Source organism: Herpailurus yagouaroundi, unplaced genomic scaffold (genome assembly GCF_014898765.1).
Source record: "Herpailurus yagouaroundi ecotype Mexico unplaced genomic scaffold, PumYag 77, whole genome shotgun sequence".
Classification (NCBI taxonomy): Eukaryota; Metazoa; Chordata; class Mammalia; order Carnivora; family Felidae; genus Herpailurus; species Herpailurus yagouaroundi.
In genome coordinates this window covers 24,399,064-24,424,732 of record NW_024412388.1, presented here as the reverse complement: position 1 = coordinate 24,424,732, position 25,669 = coordinate 24,399,064, and the positions used below count along the sequence as shown (strand labels likewise).

Genomic DNA, 25,669 nt, shown 5'->3' with positions numbered 1-25,669 from the left:
CTGCAAGCAGTTTGGCCACAGCAGATTCCTGAGCCTTTACTTTGGCCCACCCTCTACAGACAAAATCCCAGTTGCACTGGGCTAAAGCGGGGGAGAACCCAAATTTTCTCCAAACGTAAGATCAGTTCTTTTTTCAGCTGCCTATAGGTAAGAGAAAAACAGCCAACAACCCACGTGCCTGGAATTTAATGCCTAAATGGTTTGACTTTTGTTTCCAGCCAATTCTGTCCATGCCCTCTGCCTTTTTTGCTTCCAGTATACTCTCGATCTTTCCAGGATTTCCGTTTTTTCAGGTGCTATTCCAGCTTTCAAAATGCCCTGGCAAAAACAGTATTTTTAGGCCCAGCACAAAGGCCACTTCACTTCAGAGCCTTCCGGGTGCTCTGCAGTCTGTCACAGCTCCTCGGTCTGGATAGAGCTCTGTAACAGCATAGTAATGGGATGTTGAAATTATTTGCTTACAAGTCAATGAACATTGTAAGAACTATTGGTTAAATTCTAGTCCTACAGCCTAGCATCAGTCTGGGGCAGTGAGGTTGAGAATGAAGTTGTGCAAATCGGGCATTGTTTTGGGGCTCTTCAAGATGTTCGGTACTTTCCTCAGACTGCAGGGCAATGCTCTTCCCCATCCCTTAGTCTGCTGTTTACCAGGTAACATTGAGAGTCAGTGTGGCTGAAGGTGGAACTCAAGCCAGAAGGGTTTGGAATCCAGGTCTCTGAGAACCAAGGCCCTGATTATTTCCAGACAAACATGTTGGAAATCTCTCGAGGAGGTAACATACAAATCAGGCCTTGATGGATTCCCATGGGAAGAGGGTGTTCTAGGCAGAGATAAAAGTATCATAAGAACAACATATGCATGGGGTGATCGGTGGAATAACGTAGCCGGAAGGATCAACAGTGGCCTACAGGGGCCAGCTGGGTAATGAGTAGGCAGGCAAGGAATAAGAAAATTTGAGAAACATGGGTTGAAAGTTATTTTCTCCTTTGCTGTAAAAGAAAATAGCAATATTAATACCTGCCAGTCAGTCAAGAAGACTGGAATGGTGCAGATTGTTTTCAAGCAGAAACTCAGACCCAGTAGTGCCAGCTTATTTTTCAAGATAGATCTTTAAAAAAAAAAAAAAAAAATGTTAGCAAGGGGGGCCCCTGGATGGCTCAGTCGGTTAAGCGTCTCTTTGATCTTGGCTCAGGTCATAATGTCGTGGTTCATGGGATTGAGCCCCGCGTCGGGCTCTGTGCTGACAGTGTGGAGCCTGCTTGGGATTCTTTCCCTCCCTCTCCCTCAAAATAAACATTAAACATTAATGTTAACATTAAACATTAATGTTTAAATAAACATTAAACATTAATAAACATTAAAATCCTCCTTTTGGGTTGAATCAGCTTTTTGGCTGCTTGTTTGTAATCTCTGTCCTGGAACTGATCTAAACGTGAGTAGGGCTCAAAGGGCTATGAGTGGGGCTGATAAAATGTCAAAATCCTATAAACTCTAGAAAATGCAAACTATTGTGACAGAACACACAGCAGTGGTTGCTGGGGGTTGGGTGGGGAGGAATTCCACAGGAGCTTGTGGAGAATTCTGGAAGTGATGGGATATGTTCACTGTCTTGATTGTGATGGTTTCATGGGTGCATTTGTCAAAATTTATCAAGTTGTACATTTTAAATATGTACCATTTACTGTATGCCAATTATATCTCAATAAAGCAGATTTAAAAAAATTCTTTGTAGCAGGAGTAAGCTGCTGCAATCCTAATTCCATTGTCAGGCCCTAAGTTTAAACACCCTTTCCTCATTCACTTCCAAAAACTCCAGTTTAGGATCATTCCAAAGAAGACAATTTAGAACTTTGCAACAGGTTTTTATTTTTGCTTTATATCTAGTACAGTGTTTGAAACCTAAAGAAATACATTTTCTCTTCAAATTTGGATGTGTATATAAATATCATTTGTCTGGACTCAGCACACTCAATGCCACGGCTTCTTGGCCTATGTCTGCTCTGAAATCATCAAGCTTTGTCTGTCTACCCAGGGGCCCTGAGAACACGGAAAACAGCCAGAGTTTATAGTTTTTGGAAAACTAAAAGCAAATGAATTTGGAAAGAATAAACCAGTGAGGAAAAAGTTTCGATTCAGCTTCCTAGGGTCTTTAGCTGGGAACCCAAGCTGTTTTTGAAGGACATCCAGTCTGTCTTGGGTGGCTGGGACCTCATACCGCCTTCCCACCCCCCATGCTTCTTCAGTGGTTCAGTCAGATAGTTCCCACAGAAGCTGGCTAAAAGAGACAGTACCTAGGTCCAGGGCCTGAGAGTTCTTGTAGAGGTGGACTCATTAAAGACATCCTGAGTCGGAGGTTCCCAGCCAGTCTCTGGATCTGAGCTTTGACTTCCTTCACTGCCCCCAAGGCATGGCAGAGTTCTCTCTCCCCAAACCCAAGGGCTGAAAATCTAACCTACACAGGGGAGCAAGTGTGGCCGTTCAGGTATGTGCTAATGTGAACATCAGCAGTCAGGCTGGCCCAGAAGTAGCACGGTAGGCCCAGACCCACTGGAGACCTTTGTAACACACTACACAAACCTTTCCCTGGGTGCTCTGGGCCCAACCCAAAAGTTAATGCTGACTCCCACACCTAGTTTTGGTTCTACACATACCCCAGGCCTGATGCAAAATGCCATCTCAGAGGAAAAATAACAGCTTTAATTCACAGACTTGACTGATATGATGGACTTCAAATTCTTCCCTTATCGTGGTCTTAGTGTGGGGGTGGGGCTAGGGGGTAGACAGTGGGATGACTGAATCATTTATGAAGGCCTTGGCCAAAGAGCAGCTAGTGTCTACCACATGGATCCCCGCAGGGCCAAATTCTCAGCTTGCTGGCTTAACAAAAGAATTCAAAAGTTAAAACAAAAAATACTGGACAAGATTGGTCTACAATGTGAAATCCTAAACGGCTGTGGAAGAAACCTACTCTGAGCAAATTCTCAAGTCTCACGCACTCACTTCTAGGATAGTCCTAACTGGAAGATGTTGCTGCTGGTTATGAACACTTCCTATGGTTCAGCACACTGAGCCTTGCACCCTTCCCTCTTCCAGGGAGGCACAAAGGCACACACAGTCCTGAGGCCTCCAGCCAGTTCTACTTACAGCTCCCTGCCTTCAACTCAAACTCCAGAATCTGAGCTCACAAGATGAATCTACTGAGGAGTCAGAGATGATGGATACCAAGCTGAATGAGTCTCAGGGAGGAGATGTGGCCAGAACAAATGAGCTGAGGCCTCCAAAGAAGGACACTATGGGAAGAGGGGTAAGTACTGTTAGGTGTTCATCTCCTTCCCTTCTAGTCTGCTAGAATGGGTAACTCTACGATGTAGAGGAAAGGCAGGTAGTAGACATGAGAAAATGGAAATCCAGTTCATTCTGCTAAGATGGTTTTCATTTTAAACTGGTGTGGCTTGAGGAAAATAGAGTGTGCCTGAGAGCCTTCTTTTGCTCTTCCTTGACCAAGTACAGTAGCAGCTATAATCTGTGCAGTTTAGCTCCAAAAAACAGGGCTCTGGGAAAGTGGCTTCCAGGGCAAAGAGTAGGAGTAGGCCTAAGGGTTCTAGGTAAGGGGGGGTGGGGCGGGAGCAGACAGCAAGGGTTCCTGAAAGCTGAGGTCATCAATGCCTGCTCCTCTGAAGGGTCATTTGTACACAATGCCCCAAGTAACTAGGCTGGCCAGCTGAAAGTGGAACCCATGTGGTTCTACCGGAAGGCTGTAGCCAACACCAAGGTGAGGCAGTTAGCCACTGGGGATAGCTCAGAACTGAAGGCAGGTTTCTGAGATTAGAGACTTTATTAGTACTAGAGAAGATATAGGGGGTCGGATAACCAGAGGGGCTGGCAATAAAGAAAAGCTGGCACTGTTCAAAACAGTACTAGAACACTTGAGCTAAGAAGGCGGCTCCTTGTCCTCTAATCCACACCTAGATACCTCCACCTCCACCAGAGATCTTAAAATGGATAGACCAGCCATGTGCCAACATAGGGAGATTCTGAAAACATGTCTTTTCAGGCTATTCCCTACGACAGGCTGGGGAGCCCCTTCATCCCTACAACATCCATTCAGAAATCCACCAAAAAGTGGCCTTCGACTTCACCAAGGCCAGGGTCTAGAGTCCAAGTGGGGGCTGCCCACAAAGAGTGGCTGTCAAGGCTGGGCCACAGAAATAATGTTTTGCTTCCCAAGAGGGCCAAAGGAGAGGAGGAGACAGAGAAGGTGGTATTACTGCCCCTGTGGGCTGGAAGAATCTTACCTGCTGGCTGAAAGGGTAGGTTAGAGGGAAATAATGGGAAAATATGGTCTGAGGAAGACACCAACAAAGGAAAGCTCCTAGAGGCCACTTTATTTGATGAGAAATCTGTCCTCATGTCGTGCCCTGGAAGACTTCACCTTTGAAGTCCTTGGAGAAAACTGGCTTTAAGCAGCAGCCAGAAGATCAAAAGAGAATCTTCCATCTGGTATAGGCCCCAGATCTAAAGTGTAAGATTTTAGAGGCGCAGTTGGGAAAAGCAGGATGTGTATGTCTCAGAAGAAAAATCTGGCCCCAATGTCAGGGACTCAACTATTGCTTGAGATGTATAAAATAGGTCCTACTAAAGTGCTTTGCCCTTTGGATAAGGATGGGGGGCATGCGTGGGGGGCGGGTGGCTTTTCTTTGAACTGTAGGAGAATAGTTTTGTGATGGAGTCAGCTGGCTAAATGACAAGGGTCCTGCCCCTTGCCTACTTGTGGGTTGGTAGTTGTCATTCTTAAGCTGAAGAATAGCATCTGACTCACTAAAGTGTAACAGCATTGGTGTGACTTTTTAGTGACAACCACAAGCCCCAAACCACCTTCCTTAGAAAATGGTTCTGGAGTTGGATCTCAACACTAGAAGGAGAGGGCAAATTCAAGACCAATGGCCGACAGTGAGCACCTAAACTTTAGATCTGTAAGCAGAGGGGTATAGGTTTAACCTGAGCCGGGGGGGATATGTGGGAACAGGAGCAAGAATGGCACAGTCTCTGGGGAAGGGGAACTACAGCTTGGTGCAGGGACCCGACTGTGCCCACAGCTCCGCAGCTGGTCTACACTTAGCCAGCAGCTTTCTCCATCCTTCTCCCCAACAACTGGGCTCTACTATCCTGTAATCCACCAAAGCGCAGGCAAGCCACTGAAGCATCACTCTAGCTTTCCTCAAAGAGAAAAGGCATTAGGATTATAACTGTCACCAGGAAGGGCAAGACCCAAACCAGGTCCAAGAATTCCCAAACAGGAAAGATACCAGTGACTCTCACAAAAGTCCGGAGGCTGCTAAGTTCTGTGATAACTGGAGAAGCAGCCATGTGTGATAACTTATGTGGACAGGGCCTTTGAGACTGAATCTGAGAAGGCAGACTGCTTTTTGGGTTTCCTAATATAAGCAGGACGCTTAGCAGTAAGGACTAGAGTGGTAGACTTCACTGGGCCCTGGGGCCAGCCTTGCTCCCTTCAGGTACTGGGACAATCAGACCAGGCTGACCTGCTATGTAAAGGTTCCAGCGCTAAGGGTTGGTCCCAGGTTGGTGGCCCAGAACCTAAGCAGAGAGGAAAAGGACCAAGCTCAGGCTCCCTGAGCAAAGGAGCTTCCCCATCTCTTTTTGGTCTTCCTCACAGTATCCTACTTCTAGAAATTACAGACAGTTCTTCCTCTTGAGACCAATTAAGATTGACCTACCTAATATATAGAATATAAAAAAATACAGAACTTTTTGACATTCTCTCCTTTGGAAGTAAAATATACATGATCCAACTATGGAAGAGGAAGAGGAAGAGGAAGAAGAAAGGCCAAAGGCAGGGATCCCTGGCTATCCCAATACATGACGCTCTCACTCCAGCCTCCTCTGCAACTTATGGGTCACCAGAGCAAGGACTTTCTCCTCAGGAGAGAGGAAGGCCCGCAGCCCCCTGTCTCGTGCTTAGGAGAAAATACAGCTACCTCAGAGGTTCATTCAACTCCGAGGGGAATTTTCAAGTAAACAAATGAAGTTGGGTCGCACCATAGGAAGGTGGGTAGGAAACATGGGATCAGTAGCGACACATGGGAAGCCCCATCTGAAGGCCTGTGCTCCTCCCCTCCCCTCCCACTGGTGTACTTGCCCCTGGAGAGGGAAGGAGATCTCCCAAACTAAAGAGGTCTGGAAAGGGGTTAGAGAGAGGAAGGGGCCTTTGTCTCATGGTGACCTCCCCCTCAGCCTCTAGTCCCAGACCATGCTGGCAGCTGGGATTCCTAAAACCAGGAACTCATGGCTCTTGGAAAGAGCAATCTTAATACAAGAAAAATGTGCAAAAGAAAAAAAAAATTAAATAACTCAATCCAAGCATACAAGATTAATATTCTGTCAGAGCAAGAACACTTTGTTTTGGATTTCTCCCCTCCCCTCCCACCCCCCACCTCTGGAACATTCCATCTGCTCAAGTACCCAAGATAAGAGTTACACAGATCAGGGCAGAGAACTGGGAAGGATGAAGGAAGATAAAAGGGAAGGAAGTCACCACTAAAGAAAAAATAAAATTAAAAAAAGGTGCAAAATTGATTACCTCAGTCCTCCTTTGTCTACCCCTGGGGCTCCTGGGTTAAAGACATATGTGCAGCCAAAATATAGTGTAAGGAAGAAAAACCCAACACGTCCCCTTCTTGTCACAAAACCCAAATGTGAGCCTCAGATGGTTCTGTCTGTCCAGAGGGTGCTCCCTCCAGGGAAGGGGGCGGAGCAGGTCAAGAGCACAGTTTCCAGGGCAGCAGAGGTGTATGGTGGCTGATGATGGGGGGGCTGGTTTCCCGCCCACCAGAGGGCTGCTTTTCCGCTGGTTGGTGGTGCTTCCCATCCCCTCCCCTCCCCGGAGGCAGACATTATAGCTGGAAGCCCTCCATGGGGGCCTCAGGCTGCTGGAAGATGAACTGCTGTTGTGTCTCATCCACTTGGGGGGCCAGGCTGCTGTCATCATCTTCTACACCAAAGTAGTGCTCAATGAGGTCGAAGGCCTTCTGGTAGATCTCCTGGTTCTCATGGCTCTGGAGAAACTCAATTTTATCCAAGCCTATGGTGGCAAAAAGGAAGGAGGGACAAGAGTGAACTGTGATTGCTTTTCCACGGGGCCATGAAATATTTATCCGTTTTTCCTTCCTTGTGGTATGTTAATGTTTACCAACACAAGTAATATGATCAGATCTCTCTTTGGACCCCAAAGAAGAGAATTAAGACCTTTTCCTAAAACTATATAACTCCAAAGGAAAAAGCCCAAAATGTCAGCTATAAGCCAGAAGTTCTAGTCCTGATTCTGCTTTTAACTACCTGTGTGGCCTGGGCAAATCATTAGTTTCTCTAAAGTCGTAAGATGAGCACTCTTACTGGAACTTGCTAGACACTCAGCTGGAAGCATACCTTCCAGTGCCTGATTCTCTCATCAATTCTAGAGCTTTATTTTTGCATCTGTGCCATACCTACTTACTAGACAGAACCTATCAAAAAACAAAACTGATCTACTGCTCCTCAGAGGGAGAAGGATATGATGGGATAGAACTTTGCATTCAATGATGACCCCCCAAATCCCACAGCCTCACATGTATACTACTTTGGGGGCTCACAGTCCCTGGGTCATGACCTAGAACTTCTCTACTGAAGGCAGAGGTGAGGTTGGGGAGAGGGCACATACCATAGGCTTCCTCGATGAGGCCACAGTAGGGGTTGACCCCTGAGCCACTGCGCTTGCCCTCTTGCTCTCCAAGCCGAAGGATGTTCTCCAGCCCATTGAGGGCCACCTGCACAATCTTTGAATCCATCACAGTCAGCAAGTCACACAGGGGTTTGATGCAGCCCAGTGAGACCAGGTACCTAAGGGCAGAGACCGGGCAAGTTCTAGATTAACAAAGTGCAAGGGAGGTGCTAGGCAGGTGCTGTGGGGCCTGTGGGTCTCCCTCACACATCAGGACTCTGAGCAACCCCCTCTTGCTGAGCCTTCACAACCACCTATCCTTTATCTCAGTCTCTCCATCCTCCTAATGCTCCAAGTCTAGTTCATTTCCATGGGGAAGGCTGTCATAGATTCCTCTCATCTCTAATGTCCCCTTAGTGTAATGTTACTACTCTGAACACATTGCTTCCCTGCTTAAAATTTTCAGTCCAAGCTCTACAGGCATGACAAAACAGACCCTCAACAATCAGGTGCCTACCCATCATCTCCCATCACCTCCCATCATTCTCTTCCAAAGACCCTACCTTCCAAATGTGTAAACATCTCCAAGTTTCTGATTCTTGTGCCTTTACTTATGCTTTTTCCTGTCCCAAAGGGCTTTTGCAACCCTGTGTCCTTCAAAGCTTAACCAATGGCTATCCCCTTTCTCCTAAGGCTTTAAATATGCTGAATCTATTCCTACTTCTCTTCCTGGGCCACAATCTGAGGGCAAAACACTTGTCCATTTCCCATCACCCTTACTCATGTTGATAACGGAAACCAGAATCAAAGAACGCACACACATACAGTGGCTTTCTATTTGTTTCTCCCAAGTGTCACCCCCAAAAGTGATTTCCCAAAGAAGCTGTTGTGAATGAGCCACAGTTTGGTTCTCTTTCATTTATATGGATAATTGGGAATTACATGGATTTAAATTTCTCTGGAGAAAGAAGTGGAGGAGAAATGGATGTCTGTGTTATAGGTCTCTATTCTCTAGGAAGGAAAAGAAGTTCATGCTTTAGAGCAATCTATTCCAAATTTCAGTACCAATCTAGCATCTTACCAGTTAAACCAGCTGCTGGTTTAGATCTGGGGCATATCTATTCCAGAAAAGGCAGTTTAGCGGTCACTGCAGACCATGAACCAAGAAGAACAGTATACATACCACTCAAGACAATGAAAAATGAATGTGATACCTAATCTGCTCAGGGGTTCCTCCTGATGTGGCATTGGTGATGGCCCAGGCTGCCTCTTTCCTTGTACGGAACTCTGCTTTCTGAAGGATTTCGATCAACACAGGGAAGATATTTGCATCTATGACAGCCTGAGAGAAGATGGGGAGCAGGGTAGAGAGAAAGTCACTTCAAAAAGAGTAAGCAAATCTAGCCTACAAAATCAGTTATGATTCAGACATCTTCCTCTTCCTGGGAATCCTCTGTTCTCCCTGTAGAGAAGCTACAGAGGAGCCTGGCTTCTTAGAAAGAATCTTTAATAGCACATATTGGCCCCAATTTCTAAAGGGAAACAAATTCTTTCTTCTGGAAGCAAATAACCCACAACTGCTCAAGTTCCCATGCCTTCCCATCTGCTCCTGCCCTCCCCTCCACTGCTTGTACCTGTATTTGAGCCCTGTTGCCAGCAGTGATATTTGAAATGGTCCAGCAAGCTTCCTTCCGGATTGACTCCTTGGGGCTGCTCAGCAAGTGGAGGAGGCAAGGGAGGGCTGAACAGTTAAGAATGACCTAGAACACCAAAAGCACAGGAAATAAAAGAAAAATTAGGTAAACTGGACTTAATCAAAATTAAAAACTTTTGTGCATCAAAAGATAGCATCAACAGAGTGAACAGGTAAGTCACAGGAGAAAATATATGCAAATCATATCTGATAAGGATTAATATCCATAATGTATAAAGAACTCTTAACAACTAAACACAAAAAAACTGAAGAACCCAATTAAAAAATGGTCAAAGGGCTTGAACAGACATTTCTCTATAGAAATACAGATGGCCAATAAGCATATGAAAAGACACCAAACATCGCTAATCATTAGGGAAATGCAAATCAAAACTGCAATAAGATACCATTTCACACTTATCAAGGTGGCTGTTATAAAAAAACCCAGACAATACAAGTGTTGGTAAGGTTGTGGAGAAATTGGAACCTAGTATATAGCTATTGGAGGTATAAAATGGTGCAGCTAGTGTGCAAAATGGTATGGTGGTCCCTCAAAATCTTAAACATAAAATTAGCATATGATCCCGTAATGCCACGTCTGGGTATGTACCTAGAAGACTGAAAGCAGGGACTCAGATACTTTTGTACACATTGTTCAACACAGCATTATTCATAATAGCCAAAAGGTGAAAACGACCCAGGAATCTATCAACAGACAAATGGATAAACAAAATGGGATATATGCATACAATGGACTGCTTACTATTCAGCCTTAAAAAGGAATGAAGGCATGACACATGCTACATACGGATGAACCTGGAAGACATTATGCTAAGTGAAATAAGTAGACACAAAAGGACAACTATATATAGTTCCATTTATATAAGGTACCTAGAGCAATCCGCTCCTAAGAGATAAAAAGTGTTATGATGGTTACCAGGGGCTGAGGAAGGGGTGGGGAGGATGGGGAGTTATTATTTCTGTAAATGGGTACAGAAAACCAGTTTGGAATGATGGAAAGTTGTGGTGATGGATGGTGTTGACAAATAACAAGGTGAATGGACTTTCTGCCACTAAACTGTACACTTAATGATAAAAGCAGTACAATTTAGGTTATGAATGTTCGCACATACATGCACACGCTCGCACACGTGCACACATACACACACACAAGAATGACCTAGGTAGTGAGTGTGGGTTTGAGTGAGATCACTCAAGATTTTGTCAAGAATCCTACCAAATTATGCCAACTCAAGACTTAAACAACACTCTGATCTCTAGCCTTTGAACAAAGGACTGTTCCTACTGTGCCCTCACTGGAAGTATTATTAACATGAGATGGGATTCTAAAGGTATTGGAAGTAGGGATAAGGTTCTGCAGCTTTTAGTGTCTCATGGGGACCAGGACTCCAAAACTTGAGAATTACCCTATAACGTCCCAGGTAGTAAGGCAGTTTACTCCACTCAGTTTTCCTTCAAAAGCTCCCAGTGGAAGATGATTTGCTTCCAACTTGTAGAAGAAATGAAGGCAACTAAGTTGCCCACAATCATACAGGAAGTGTCAAAGTTGGAATTTTTTACTCAAGCCCATGCTTTCTCTCCTTACCACACTGCCCACTCTACCCGCCCCCCACCCCCAACATCAGGGAAGGATTTTGTCTATAAACAGCTCTCTTCCTCCTTACCTGGGTTTGGATGTCATCTCCAGTGACGATGTTACCAACTGCTCTCAGGGCAGGAGAGGCCACTTTGTAATCATTGTGCCTACAGAGAAGGGAGAACTGATCAGTAGAGGGCCAGCACACAGTTATCAGCCTGCCAACCACCCAGGTTGGCAGCACTCTCATGGCTCTAGATCTTTGCAGAGAGCAGCAGAATGCTTATTGCAGTTCTTTAGTTAAAGCCTGGGAGAAACTTAGGGAATCTGTACTTTCTAATAAGACCACTCACATTAGAAGCTCTACCAATCTTCGGCAGACTCCAGAGTCTATGACCGCCTGGATCTTTTCATTGGGGCCATCGGACAGATAAGAAAGGGCCCAGCAAGCATCTGCCAGCAAGTCTGAGTCACTGCTGAAGAGTAGGCGAGACAGCACAGGCAAACAAGGGGAGACCTGTTGGAAGCAGAGTGAGAGAGACTCATGGAGGGACAGGGCTACATCAGCTCTACCACTAACCCTAACATGGCTGTCCCTTCCTCTACAAGTAATTCTAAGCCCTAGAGATTTCTCCTACATTATACCATCAGAACTACCTTTTTGACTTTGCTGTCCAAGATGGATGAGATCACCTACTTCACTGACAATTGCCTCTTCTAGTTTCCCAGGGACTGAGACTCTAAGGGGTAACCCAAAGACTTGAAAATTCCCATATCAAAATTCCTACATATGAAGGAAACTGCTTTCACTCAGGAACTGGGTAAGCTCTCTTACCTTTGCAAACTCGGGGGGTGGGTTCTTTCCTCGGCAGAGGTTTGACAGGGCCCATACTGCATTCCGTGTCATTGTCAGTCTTGTGGACTTCGTAAGGAGTCTGAAGGAAACAGCAAAGTCTTAAGACAGATCCTGAGCAATGATGCCCTTGGCACAGGGCTGTCACCTATGAACCCCAGGAGCAAGTCCAATCAGACCCTTAAGATTTTTGCAGCCTCACCTTGTCTTCCAACCCAGAGACCTAAGTTAACTGTGCTTGTCTGGACCAGGAGGCCTGACCTACATCTTCACAGAGAATTAGGACCAGCTGTGGCTAGTTAAGACCACAGCTAATAAGGACAAAGGGCTGGAATTTGAGTAGGTCTGAAAACCTTTTAAGGTAGGACATACTGTGCCTCTAACTGTGGCCACGAGATCTAAACAAGGAATACTTTTATTTCTCCTTGGAAATAAAAGCTAAAGGTCTGTGAAGGGCCCAAGAAAGAGTTATAGTGGTAGTCTACGGGGCTGTGGTCTCGGAAGAACGGTTTATCTATCTGTTTTGGTTTAGATGAAGTTCTATTTGAGGGTATGGGAGGGACGGACGGGAGAAGGACTCCTATGCTCCTTCATGGGGTCTTTGATCTGTGCTTTACAACAGAGCTCTCCAATGTACCTATGCATAAAATGATAAATCAATGCATTCTTTAGAGAAGGTTGGATTTTTCCAGATGCGCTAGTCTTGCCTCTCTCTTCTGGCTCAATGATGAGGTAGGTATGACCAACACTAGAATCTATAGTGCCATACAGTCAGGAAACAGAAGACTGTACTCAGCAAAGACCAGTGGCACAATCTTCTTACTCTCAAAAGATACCGATCTTTTACCTTGGCAATGAGCATACTTTTAGTGTTTTTGCATTTACTTAACATCTTAATGTAAGTTGCCCCGAAAAGATCTGCCATGTGTCTGCCTTATAGATGCCCCTGCTGCAGATGATCATAATTACTCACGTTAACAAAGGATTAAGGATGGAACAGTTCAAGACGTAATCTCGGCAAACGGAGCTGTCTCCAGCTATGTTTCCCAGTGCCCAGACTGCCTGAAAAGGGGACGGTGGAAGTGTCACTCACAGACTCTAGTGGCTCCTGTCAATATTTTACACCAGAGTGAGTACCCATCAGTAACTAGGACAAAAACCGTATCAAGGTCCAAGACATCCCGAACAGGATCAGGTACCCTCCTTGTTGACATCCTTATTGAGCACTTGTTCTATGACGGCCTTTCCTCTGGGAGTTCTTGGCTTGGTGGGAAAGATAGGCTGACATCTGTACTGCAGCCTAAGAAGCCAAACCAAGACCTCCCTATGCCCACTCTCCAGAAAAAGAGAGTGATTGGAAAGTTGCATTTTTGCAGCCTGATAGGATCTACTCCATATGTAGTAACGAAGGAAAAAATCTTGGTACCACTTTCCATTTTCTATCCAATCAATAAAGTCCAGTGAAGAAATGCAAGTTGTGTCTTTATCTCTACGATGTGTAGGTAGTGAGAAATAGGTACTGTGGTGTCTTTTTTCCAATACTACCTACCTCTGATGCCAAATGTTATGTTTTTTCCCCTACACCAGCAATCAATTCTCCCACATCATTTTTGTGTCCAACAATCCAATTCAATTCTGACATTAAGCTTAGAGTTAGCGCAGACCCCACAGGTTAAGGGCTCGGGCCCACAATACTACCCCCACTTTAAACACTAGTCACAATTCCTGGGTGTCATAATACTACTAACCAACTGGTTATAAATGCAAAAGTTCCCATAATGCCCTCCTCAGTTTCAGTAGTTCACTAGAATGATTCACAGAACTCAGGAAAACACTTTACTTTCATCTACTAGCTTACTGTAATGGACACAGCTCAGAAAGAGCTAAATGGAAAAGATGCATTGGGCAAGGTATGGGGTGAGAGGTCAGGGTGGTGCAGAACTTCTGTGCCCTCTGCAGGGCACCACATCAATGTATTCACCAACCCAGAAGCTCTCTGGGGAGGTGGGGTGGAGGGATGGAAGAGTTGGGGGTTCTGATGACAACCCCCTCATCTTGACGCTGTCTAGGAACCCCACCCAGTCATCTCATTGGGTGTGTTCCATTATAAATAGCAAAAGACACTCCTATCACTCAGAAAATTCCAAGGTGTTTAGGAATTTTTAGGAACCGGGGACAAAGACCAAATGTATTTGTTATTATGATACATGTACTATCAAGAATTAAGCCAAACTTGAGCATTACCTGTTCCTGTACATCCTCAAAGTCTGAGTTAAGCAGGTCTATAAAAATGGGGACGGCCCCTGCTTCAATGACAATCTTGGTCTGCTGAGAGGTTCCAGAGGCAATGTTCGTTAGAGCCCAGGCAGCTTCAAACTGGAAGTGAGATTAAGCCATGACTGAGAGGTCATTCCAGACAGAGCAGCCATGCCTACCAGCTGGTTGAGAGCAGTAGGCCTCTTGCCCCTGACTAAAACACTAAAACTTGAGCCTTTTCCTCTTCTCCTTTAAATGACAAAACACAGTATGGGCAGTGATGTGACACAACGGGAAGAATGGACCTGGGCTTCAATGGTCCCAAGTCTAGCTCTGCACTATCATAGCACCCGAGTCCTTTGGCAAGTTGATTTCCTGAACTTCATTCACATTCTTCGTTTCTGAAACCAGTATTAGAGTGACACGTGTGACTCAAAGTCCCTTTCAGCTGAATTTCCGGTTAAGTTTTAATGCATTGACTCATCACTCATTTTTGAAAAGAGAGACGCAGAGGAGCTAAATGATTTGCTTCAGGTCACACAGGTAATTAGAGGTACGAGATCACTGGGGTGTCTGTCTGGGTGGCTCACTTGGTTAAGCGTCCAGACTTCGCCTTAGGTCATGATCTCGTAGTCTGTGAGTTCGAACTCCACGTCAGGCTCTGACAGCTCAGAGACTGGAACCTACTTCAGATTCTGTGTCTCCCTCTCTCTCTGACCACCCCCTGCTTGCACTCTCTCTGTCTCTCAAAAGATGAATAAATGTTAAAAAAAAAAAAAAAAAAGAAAAAGTAGATATATATTTTAAGTAAACTAACAACGCTGAGATCAAGAGTCGCATGCTCTACCGACTGAGCCTGCCACGCACCCCAGAACCTTTGATTTATAACTGAATAATCAGCCTGTCCTATTCTGGTGTCCTTCGAGATTGTTTTAGAGAAGAGGTTTTGGCTCTCTTATCTGAGGCCAAGACCTCTGAAGCATCTCTTAAATAGTTCCTCATATTACTTGTCTATTTCCCGAGAGACGCGTCTATAGAAACACTCAACTACAATTTCTTGGAAAAGGGGCTTTCATCTGGTACCCCTCTACACCAGTCCTCACCTGTAATGTACAATTCTCATTCCTCTTCAGAAACTCTACAAACCGATCCACCACTCCTGGAGTGTTGATAACTTCATCTATTGGAGGACTAGGCTCTGGAAGAGGGGAGAAAGGAAAGAGAGGAAAAGTCAGGAGAGATTTCGGCTGGTGCATTGACTGGGGTTGGTCTATCATCCTTCCTAGGTAGTCCTGACCGTTCTTATCAACATTTCCAAACTCCTTTTTGGTGAGGTGGTTTTCACAATAGTCGGTCATTTTTGAACTGTGTGATCTAGTTAGGATGCTAAAGAGAAAACCAATCCCTAATTTAGGTATACTTGCCTTTGGCTTCCTGAAACTAAGCAAGCAAGTAATTAAGGAAAAGAAAGCCCAAGAAATGGGCAACCCTAGTCTAAATATTTCCCGTCTAAGAAGAGCATTCTTTTATCGGCAGGACTGCTTCATTTACTGAGACAAGAAGGATTTTTCCTATCATACATCACATCTTTATTGAGTACAAACTATGTGCCAGTTCTAGGTACCGAGAACACTACAGTGAACAAAGTCAACTGTCTCTGCCCTTACAGAGCTTATGTCCTAACGAGGAGAGACTTTCTATTATATTAATAAGTGTCATGGGAAAAAAAAAAAAAGAGGTAGGGCAGGGTAAGATTAAGAATGCTGAGAGTGAAGGGGATCTGCTTTTTTATACAGGGCATCAGGGTAGGCTTGTTGAGAACCTAGAATATGATCATGCAAGTGGGGAGTCGTCACAGGTATCTGCAACCAGAGGATATCAGGCAGAGGGAACAGAGGGAACAAAGGTAAGAATGTGCCTGGCTTGTCCATGGAACACCAAAGCAGTATGACTAGAGTAGAACGAGTGAAGGGGAACAGCAAATGAGGTCAGTGAAAGGAAACATAAGGTTAAATCACGTAAGGCCTTCTGGGGAAGACCAGGATTTGTACCTTTGGAGAGCAGTTTCCGGAATTTCTGTGTGGTTGCTAACTGTAGGTCAGAATCATCAGAAAAGAGCATCTCCACCATCTCTCGTGTGATCACGCTCTCCTAGAACATAAGACAGATTTAAGACTTGGCAAACCAACACTAGAGCTAGATATGAGCACACACTCCTGCTTGGCATCCTGCTTGTTAAAGACTTGAGGGCAAGAGGATGGCATAACAGCAGGCTCAGGAGAAGGTGTTTGTTTAATTCATGGCTGCTTCAAGTTGGGATATTTGAATGATTCCTAACCTCTGAGGCAAATAAGGGCTTCCCTTAAAATGTTTTCTCAGGTGTCTCCATCACAGATGTAACCCTACTGATTCTTTAAGCCAACCAGCTACAAAAGGGCCCATGGAAGAAAGAGCTTAGCGTGGTTGTTGCCAAAGCCACTAGATGATGTGAACTGCCTGTTCTGTACACGTTGGTACTTCCCAGGCCTGCCTGAAGCACATGTAAGGGCCTTACCCCAGTGGTAGAGCTCACATAGGAGTCCATGAGGAGACTGTCAAACATGGCGGCTTCTTCATTAATCAGCTCCACATTTCTCCGTTTAAAAAGCTGAAAGTAAAGAAAAGATATAGTGGTAAAACTACTCACTGTAATAAAGAAAACAAAGAATGATCCAATGTTAAATTATGTCAATAATTGCCAAGGAAATGCTAGGATAGTTGAGACAATGCCAAGCTTAATATATGGACATGGAAAGGTATCTAAGCACTTGACTGTTTTATATCTAATTGTTTGAAGTTTTTTAGAGAACATTCTCTATTTTTTTTAAAGTAAGCTCTATGCCCAAAGCAGGGCTTGAACTCATGACTCTGAGATCAAGAGTCATATGGTCTACCGACGGAGCCAGCTGGCCAGGTGCCCCTAAGAGACCATTTAAAGATTTCTGTGCCCTTTGTATAAAAGGTGATGGATATAAAAGGCTTTGAAGGAAAGGAGTAACAGTAAAGCAAGAGGGTGGGCACAAGCAGGTTAGGTGACAGTATCTAGACCAGGGCAAGGCACCAATCTGTTGGTGGTGTGCGGTGGAGCATAGCTGATAAGGCATTCATACAGTCTCAGTCCTAGGGAGACTTCCAGAGAATGGACTGAAGACATAGAAGTAAGGCAGTCCAGGGGCGCCTGGGTGGCGCAGTCGGTTAAGCGTCCGACTTCAGCCAGGTCACGATCTCGCGGTCCGGGAGTTCGAGCCCTGCGTCGGGCTCTGGGCTGATGGCTCGGAGCCTGGAGCCTGCTTCCGATTCTGTGTCTCCCTCTCTCTCTGCCCCTCCCCCGTTCATGCTCTGTCTCTCTCTGTCCCAAAAATAAATAAACGTTGAAGAAAAAAAAAAAAAAAAAGAAGTAAGGCAGTCCAGAATAGCTGATGAACCTCTTAAGGCGCCAGGCCTAATGCTGACTATAGGGGTGAAGAAGAGAGAAGGCAACAAGGGACTAGAACTAGAATGTTATACAGAAGACATACATGATGTCTACGTTGTTCTAAATTGTGGAAAAGAAGTAAGGGACTGGTTCTTTTCTTCGAAGCTTCCAACACTTCTCTACAATAAAGAAAGCTGGATGAGTGGCCCCAGAGCTAAGCTGTTTTCCCAAGGGGAAAGGAAAAATAAATGCAAGGAGCAGCCCAACCATGGCAGCTGGATCATTTCCCTGAACAGTATGTTTGAGCATATTCAGGTTAACCTACTTGTTGTTCCCGTTTCTGCTTCCGGAGCTGAATGCCCTCTTCCTCTCTTCTTCGTCTCATTTCCTCAGGGTTTAGGGCATTGTTCTTATAGCTCTTCATTCGATAATTGTCTTTCCCTGGGCTCGCCATGGTCTCTAGAAAAAGAGAAGATACAAATATAAAGGCTCTTAAGAGGACAGCATTTCCTTTTCACTGGGCTTCGGTTCCACCCGGCCTCCCAACCCCCCCTACTCAAGGGGACTGAAGCTCCTCGAGGAGGGCTGATAATCTCAATTACTTAACACCTGACATCTCATCTTTAAAACATGGACATAACTATTCGTACTTCAGAGAGTTGTGGGAGGGATTAAATAGGTTAATACTACTGTAAAGTATTAGAACGATGCTAGGCCATAGGGTAAATGGTCACAAGTTATGATCCCTCTATGACAACAGAGAAAACTTGACTTGCTCAATAAACTTGAAAACATCTAATTCAGTGAGATACTGTTATCTTTAATGTCCACCATCTATCTTTCAAATTAAAAAAATTTTTTTAAATTTATTCTGTAATATTTGATAAAACAAAGAGATGAAATATAATGTTACCAAGCAAAATAATACAATGAACATCTGTAAACCCACCACCAAATCTAAACTAGAACATTACCAATATGCCTGAATCTACTTGTGGGCTCTCATTCTATCACAGGCTCCTCCAGCCCCACCCCAACTCCAGGCAAAAGGAAAATGCTATCCTGAATGGCATGCATGTTGAGAAAACATCTGCCCAATATCTAAGTCTGAATAATAGTCTGTCATTCAGTCACGTGAAAATAGCGGCAATTAAAAAAAAATTCTCAGATAGTTAACAAGTAGTGTTCTATTAATTACAGTGTTATATCAGCGTACAATATAGTGATTCAACAACTGTATACACTAGTTAGTGCTCATCAAGGTAAGCGTGCTCTTACTCCCTTTTCACCTATTTGACCCATTCCCCTGCCATCACTTCCTTTCTGGTAACCATCAGTTTGTTGTCTAAGTTAAGTCTGTTTTCCTGTTTGTCTCTTTTTTCCGTAAAAACAGTTTCAATTTATAAAGCGTCTGATTTAGCTAGTAACTTAATCACCACAGGCGATCTTCCTCCAGACACATTTTCAAAGGTTGGATTTGTCCTGTTGCATCAAGGACATAGCAATTTTTTTCCCCAACAGTGAGTGAGCTAGTGGCAAATATACGGACTACTAGTACACTTTGGTGCCACTGTGTTGATTTGTGCTAAGACACCAGAACTTTTCCCATCATTGCTTTTGTACTACTTTTGCAGTACAAATGTCAAAATAGTAAAAACGGCAAATAACATCTTTACAACTTTTTTCCAGCTATAGAGATATAAGTGATCTATAACCTGTTTTGTTTTTTTTTTTTTTAAGTTTATTTATTTATCCAGAGAGTGAGAGGAAAGGAGGGGCAGAGAGGGAGGGAGGGAATCCAGTGCAGGTTCCAGGCTAACAGCTCAGATCTCAAGAACGAGGAGATCATGACTGGAGCTGAAATCAAGAGTAAAATGCTTGACCGAAGGAGCAACGAATGCATGCGCGTGCACGCACTCGCTCTATCTACCATCTACCATCTACCATCTACCATCTACCTACCTACCTACCTACCTACCTACCTACCTACCTACCTACCTAAGTAGGCTTCATGCACAGCACAGAGCTTAACATGAAGCTTGAACTCGTGACCCTGAGATCAAGAATTGGATGCTTAACGGACTGAGTCACCCAGGCACCCCAACAGAATACTAGGCAGCCTTTATTTTTCTCTTAGCAACCTTAAAGTATATAATACAGTGCTGTTAACTGTAGTCACAAGCTATACATTAGATCCCTAGCACTTATTCACCTTACAACCAAAGTTTGTACCTGTTGACCACCTTCATCCATTTCCCCAACCCCACCCCTGGCAACCACCAATCTACTGTTTCTAAGAGTTTGGTCTTTTCATATTCTACATGTATTTGTATTTGTCTTTCTTTGCCGCTTAGCTCGTTATTTAATTATTTATTTTCATAATAGCCATCGTAACAGGTGTGAGGTGGTATCTCACTGTGGTTTTGATTTGCATTTCCCCGATGATTGGTAATGTTAAGCACTTTTTTCATGTACCTGTTGGCGATTCTATGTCTGCTCGGAAAAACGTCTATTCAGGTCCTTTGCCCATTTTTAATTGGAGTACTTGGGTTTTTTTTGTTGTTGTTGTTGTTGTTACTGAGTTGTATGGGCTCCTTATATATTTTGGATACTAACTCCTTATCAGATACATGGTTTGCAAATATTTTCTCCCATCTTATAGGTTGCCTTTTCATTTTGGTGCAAGCTTTCTTGTTTGATGTAGTCCCACTTGTTTATTTCTGCTTTTGTTGTGTTTTTGGTGTCATATCCAAAAAATCATTGCCAAGAACCAAGGTCTTATTTCCCATGTTTTCTCCTAGGAATTTTATAGTTTCAGTTTCTACCAATTCAGTCTTTGATCCATTTTGAATCGGCAGATATTTTATTTTTTTTATTTTTATTTTTTTCGATATATGAAGTTTATTGTCAAATTGGTTTCCATACAACACCCAGTGCTCATCCCAAAAGGTGCCCTCCTCAATACCCATCACCCACCCTCCCCTCCCTCCCACCCCCCATCAACCCTCAGTTTGTTCTCAGTTTTTAAGAGTCTCTTATGCTTTGGCTCTCTTCCACTCTAACCTTTTTTTTTTTTTCCTTCCCCTCCCATGGGTTTCTGTTAGTTTCTCAGGCTCCACATAAGAGTGAAACCATATGGTATCTGTCTTTCTCTGTATGGCTTATTGCACTTAACATAACACTCTCCAGTTCCATCCATGTTGCTACAAAGGACCATATTTCATTCTTTCTCATTGCCACGTAGCACTCCATTGTGTATATAAACCACAATTTCTTTATCCATTCATCAGTTGATGGACATTTAGGCTCTTTCCATAATTTGGCTATTGTTGAGAGTGCTGCTATAAACATTGGGGTACAAGTGCCCCTATGCATCAGTACTCCTGTATTCCTTGGGTAAATTCCTAGCAGTGCTATTGCTGGGTCATAGGGTAGGTCTATTTTTAATTTTCTGAGGAACCTCCACACTGCTTTCCAGAGTGGCTGCACCAATTTGCATTCCCACCAACAGTGCAAGAGGGTTCCCGTTTCTCCACATCCTCGCCAGCATCTATAGTCTCCTGATTTGTTCATTTTGGCCACTCTGACTGGCGTGAGGTGATATCTGAGTGTGGTTTTGATTTGTATTTCCCTGATGAGGAGCGATGTTGAGCATCTTTTCATGTGCCTGTTGGCCATCCGGATGTCTTCTTTAGAGAAGTGTCTATTCATGTTTTCTGCCCATTTCTTCACTGGATTATTTGTTTTTCGGGTGTGGAGTTTGGTGAGCTCTTTATAGATTTTGGATACTAACCCTTTGTCCGATATGTCATTTGCAAATATCTTTTCCCATTCCGTTGGTTGCCTTTTAGTTTTGTTGGTTGTTTCCTTTGCTGTGCAGAAGCTTTTTATCTTCATAAGGTCCCAGTAGTTCATTTTTGCTTTTAATTCCCTTGCCTTTGGGGATGTGTCAAGTAAGAAATTGCTACGGCTGAGGTCAGAGAGGTCTCTTCCTGCTTTCTCCTCTAGGGTTTTGATGGTTTCCTGTCTCACATTCAGGTCCTTTATCCATTTTGAGTTTATTTTTGTGAATGGTGTGAGAAAGTGGTCTAGTTTCAATCTTCTGCATGTTGCTGTCCAGTTTTCCCAGCACCATTTGTTAAAGAGACTGTCTTTTTTCCATTGGATAGTCTTTCCTACTTTGTCAAAGATTAGTTGGCCATACGTTTGTGGGTCTAGTTCTGGGGTTTCTATTCTATTCCATTGGTCTATGTGTCTGTTTTTGTGCCAATACCATGCTGTCTTGATGATTACAGCTTTGTAGTAGAGGCTAAAGTCTGGGATTGTGATGCCTTCTGCTTTGGTCTTCTACTTCAAAATTACTTTGGCTATTCGGGGCCTTTTGTGGTTCCATATGAATTTTAGGATTGCTTGTTCTAGTTTTGAGAAGAATGCTGGTGCAATTTTGATTGGGATTGCATTGAATGTGTAGATAGCTTTGGGTAGTATTGACATTTTGACAATATTTATTCTTCCAATCCATGAGCACGGAATGTTTTTCCATTTCTTTATGTCTTCTTCAATTTCCTTCATAAGCTTTCTATAGTTTTCAGCATACAGATCTTGTACATCTTTGGTTAGATTTATTCCTAGGTATTTTATGCTTCTTGGTGCAACTGTGAATGGGATCAGTTTCTTTATTTGTCTTTCTGTTGCTTCATTATTAGTGTATAAGAATGCAACTGATTTCTGTACATTGATTTTGTATCTTGCAACTTTGCTAAATTCATGTATCAGTTCTAGCAGACTTCTGGTGGAGTCTATCGGATTTTCCATGTATAATATCATGTCATTGGCAGATAACATTTTAATCTTCACTTCCCAGGTCCTCTGAAATATTGTGCAGATCACACTTTGAGAACTCTAAGGAATTAATTGCTGGGCTGTAGGCAGGTTAATGTTAAACTTGACGAACTAGTACCATGTTGCCTTCCATGTGATGCCAACATTAAATTTTTTTTTTCATTTCATTAAGAGAAATTTTAATTTATATTTATATATATTTTTTAATGTTTACTTAGTTTTGAGAGAGAGACAGAGCACAAGCAGGGAAGGGGCAGAGAGAGAAGGAGACACAGAATCTGCGGCAGAATCAGCTCTAGACTCTGAGCTGTCAGTGCAGAGCCCTATACAAGACCCGTGAGATCATGACCTGAACCAAAGTCAGACACTCAACCGAGCCACCCAGGCGCCACTTTATTTTTCAATATAATTTATTGTCAAGTTGGCTAACATACAGTGCTCTTGGTTTTGGGGGTAGACTCCCATGATTCATCACTTACATACAACACCCAGTGCTTGTCCCAACAAGTGCCCTCAATACCCATCACCCATTTTCTCCTCTCCCCTACCCCCCCCCCCCCCCCATCAACCCTCAGTGTTTCTCTGTATTTAAGAGTCTCTTATGGGGGCGCCTGGGTGGCGCAGTCGGTTAAGCGTCCGACTTCAGCCAGGTCACGATCTCACGGTCCGTGAGTTCGAGCCCCACGTCAGGCTCTGGGCTGATGGCTCGGAGCCTGGAGCCTGTTTCCGATTCTGTGTCTCCCTCTCTCTCTGCCCCTCCCCCATTCATGCTCTGTCTCTCTCTGTCCCAAAAATAAATAAAAAAAATGTTGAAAAAAAAATTAAAAAAAAAAAAGAGTCTCTTATGGTTGGCCTCCCTCTCTGTTTGAAACTATTTTTTCCCTTCCCCTCCCCCCATGGTCTTCTGTTAAGTTTCTCCAGTTCCACATGAGTGAAAACATGTATCTTTTTCTGACTGACTTCTTTCACTTAGCATAAACTTAGCATGGAACTCCAGTTCCAAACATGTTGCAAATGGCAGGATTTCATTCTTTCTCACTGCCAAGCAGTATTGCATTGTATATATAAACCACATCTTTATATGATGTCAATTTATACTATCCTAGCAATACACAACAGGCTTCTGTTGATATATACCTTATTACCTGGAATTTTCACTTTTGCCAATCTACTCTGTATAGTAAGGTCTTTCACTGAGATAAGGATTTGCATATCCCAGATTACTAATGAGGTAAGATTTCATGTTTATTAGCTATGTTTCTCCTTCTGTAAAAAATCCATTTGTGTATTTTGAATATTTTTCTATTGAATTATTAGCCCCTTTCCTATTAATTTGTAGCTCTTTAGATATTCTAGTTGTTAATCACTTGTTGGTTATGTGTGTTACATATATCTTCCAGCAGGGCACCTGGTAGACGCTCAGTTAGGCGTCCGACTCTTGGTTTTGGCTCAAGTCCTGATCTCAGCGGTTCACGAGTTCAAGTCCTGAATCAGGCTCTGCGCTGACAATGTGGAGCCTGGTTGGGATTCTGTCTCCCTCTCTCTCTGTCCCTCCCCACTTGTTTTCTCTTTCAAAATGACAAACAAACAAACAAATAAATAAAGTGTCTTCAAATATCTTCCAGCAGTTTGAAGCTTTTTAGTCTTTTTGATTTTCACCTTATGGAGTTAACAAGAAGTTTTTCATTATAATGTAGTTAAAAATGTTCTTTTATTCTTAGCTTTTTGTTATTTTTTTTTTTTAATTTTTTTTTTCTTCAACGTTTTTATTTGTTTTTGGGACAGAGAGAGACAGAGCATGAACAGGGGAGGGGCAGAGAGAAAGGGAGACACAGAATCGGAAACAGGCTCCAGGCTCTGAGCCATCAGCCCAGAGCCTGACGCGGGGCTCGAACTCACGGACCGCGAGATCATGACCTGGCTGAAGTCGGACGCCAAACCGACTGCGCCACCCAGGCGCCCCTTAGCTTTTTGTTATTTAATAAATCCTTTAATGCTCCCAAAGTCAGAAAGATAGCTTATGTCTTCAAGAGATTTTATTTATTTGGTATTATTTTTATTTTTCCAATTTATTTATTTTTGAGACACGGAGAGACAGAGTATAAGTGGGGGAGGGGCAGAGAGAGAGGAAGACCCAGAATCCAAAGCAGGCTCCAGGCTCCCAAAGAGTCCAACGCAGGGCTGGAACCCACAAACCGCTGAGATCATGACCTGAGCTCAAGGTGGAACGCTCAAATGACAGAGCCACCCAGGCGCCTGCCTCTATGTCTTCTAGAGGTTTTAAAGTTTGCCTTTTACATGCAAATGTTTTATCTATGAATTTAACTATGTCTATATATGAAATAGGGATTCAATTTCATTTTTTTCCATGTGGAAAATCAACTGTCCTAGCACGGTTTATTTACTATGCCACTCCTATCATCAAGAAAATCACCCTCTGTGACCAAGTTTAGTGTTAGAATCTCTACTCTTGGTCAATTTCTATCTTGCTTCAATCACATTTTTTTAAACAGATTTTTTTTTTTTAACGTTTATTTATTTTTGAGACAGAGAGAGACAGAGCATGAACGGGGGAGGGGCAGAGAGAGAGGGAGACACAGAATTGGAAGCAGGCTCCAGGCTCTGAACCATCAGCCCAGAGCCCGACGTGGGGCTCGAACCACAGAGCACGAGATCGTGACCTGAGCTGAAGTCGGACGCTTAACCGACCGAGCCACCCAGGCGCCCCTAAACAGATTTTTAAAAATTAAAGTTTATTTATTTATTTTGAGAGAGAGCATGAGCAGAGAAAGGGCAGAGAGGGAGAGAGAATCCCAAGCAGGCTCCACACTGTCAGTGCAGAGCCAGACGCAGGGCTTGAACTCACAAACCACGAGATCATGACCTGAGCTGAAATCAAGAGTCGGACACTTGACTGAGCCACCCAGGAGGCCCTTAACAGATTTTATTTTATTTATTTATTTAAACATTTATTTATTTTTGAGAGAGGGAGACAGAGTGTGAGTGGGATCAGGGCAGAGACAGAGGGAGACACAGAATCCGAAGCAGGCTCCAGGCTCTGCGCTGTCAGCACAGAGCCTGATGTGGGGCTTGAACTCATGAACCATGAGATCATGACCTGAGCTGAAGTCAGACACTTAACCAACTGAGCCACCCAGCCGCCCCAACAGATTTTATTTTAAAGTAATCTCTAGACCAACATGGAGATCGAGCTTAACCCTGAGATCAAGAGTCGCATGCTCTATCCCTCCAATAT

The 25,669-nt window shown here is 43.7% G+C and overlaps 1 protein-coding gene across 2 annotated transcripts in view; it reads right to left on the bottom strand.

Annotated features, from left to right (window-relative positions):
• Positions 1–1,847: 1,847 nt before the first annotated feature.
• The window catches only part of KPNA6 (karyopherin subunit alpha 6), a 67,953-nt gene continuing 44,131 nt past the window's right edge, over positions 1,848–25,669 (bottom strand). For both annotated transcript variants that reach the window (XM_040467823.1, XM_040467812.1), the window contains exons 2-14: positions 17,897–18,030; positions 16,672–16,764; positions 16,169–16,268; positions 15,221–15,315; positions 14,106–14,237; positions 12,835–12,923; positions 11,844–11,943; positions 11,362–11,525; positions 11,097–11,175; positions 9,353–9,478; positions 8,933–9,060; positions 7,719–7,897; positions 1,848–7,103 (exon numbers count right to left, since the gene is read on the bottom strand). In XM_040467823.1, coding sequence (XP_040323757.1) covers positions 6,916–7,103; positions 7,719–7,897; positions 8,933–9,060; positions 9,353–9,478; positions 11,097–11,175; positions 11,362–11,525; positions 11,844–11,943; positions 12,835–12,923; positions 14,106–14,237; positions 15,221–15,315; positions 16,169–16,268; positions 16,672–16,764; positions 17,897–18,030 — 1,607 coding nt within the window. In that variant the 3' untranslated portion in view covers positions 1,848–6,915. The remainder of the gene's footprint in view (positions 7,104–7,718; positions 7,898–8,932; positions 9,061–9,352; positions 9,479–11,096; positions 11,176–11,361; positions 11,526–11,843; positions 11,944–12,834; positions 12,924–14,105; positions 14,238–15,220; positions 15,316–16,168; positions 16,269–16,671; positions 16,765–17,896; positions 18,031–25,669) is intronic.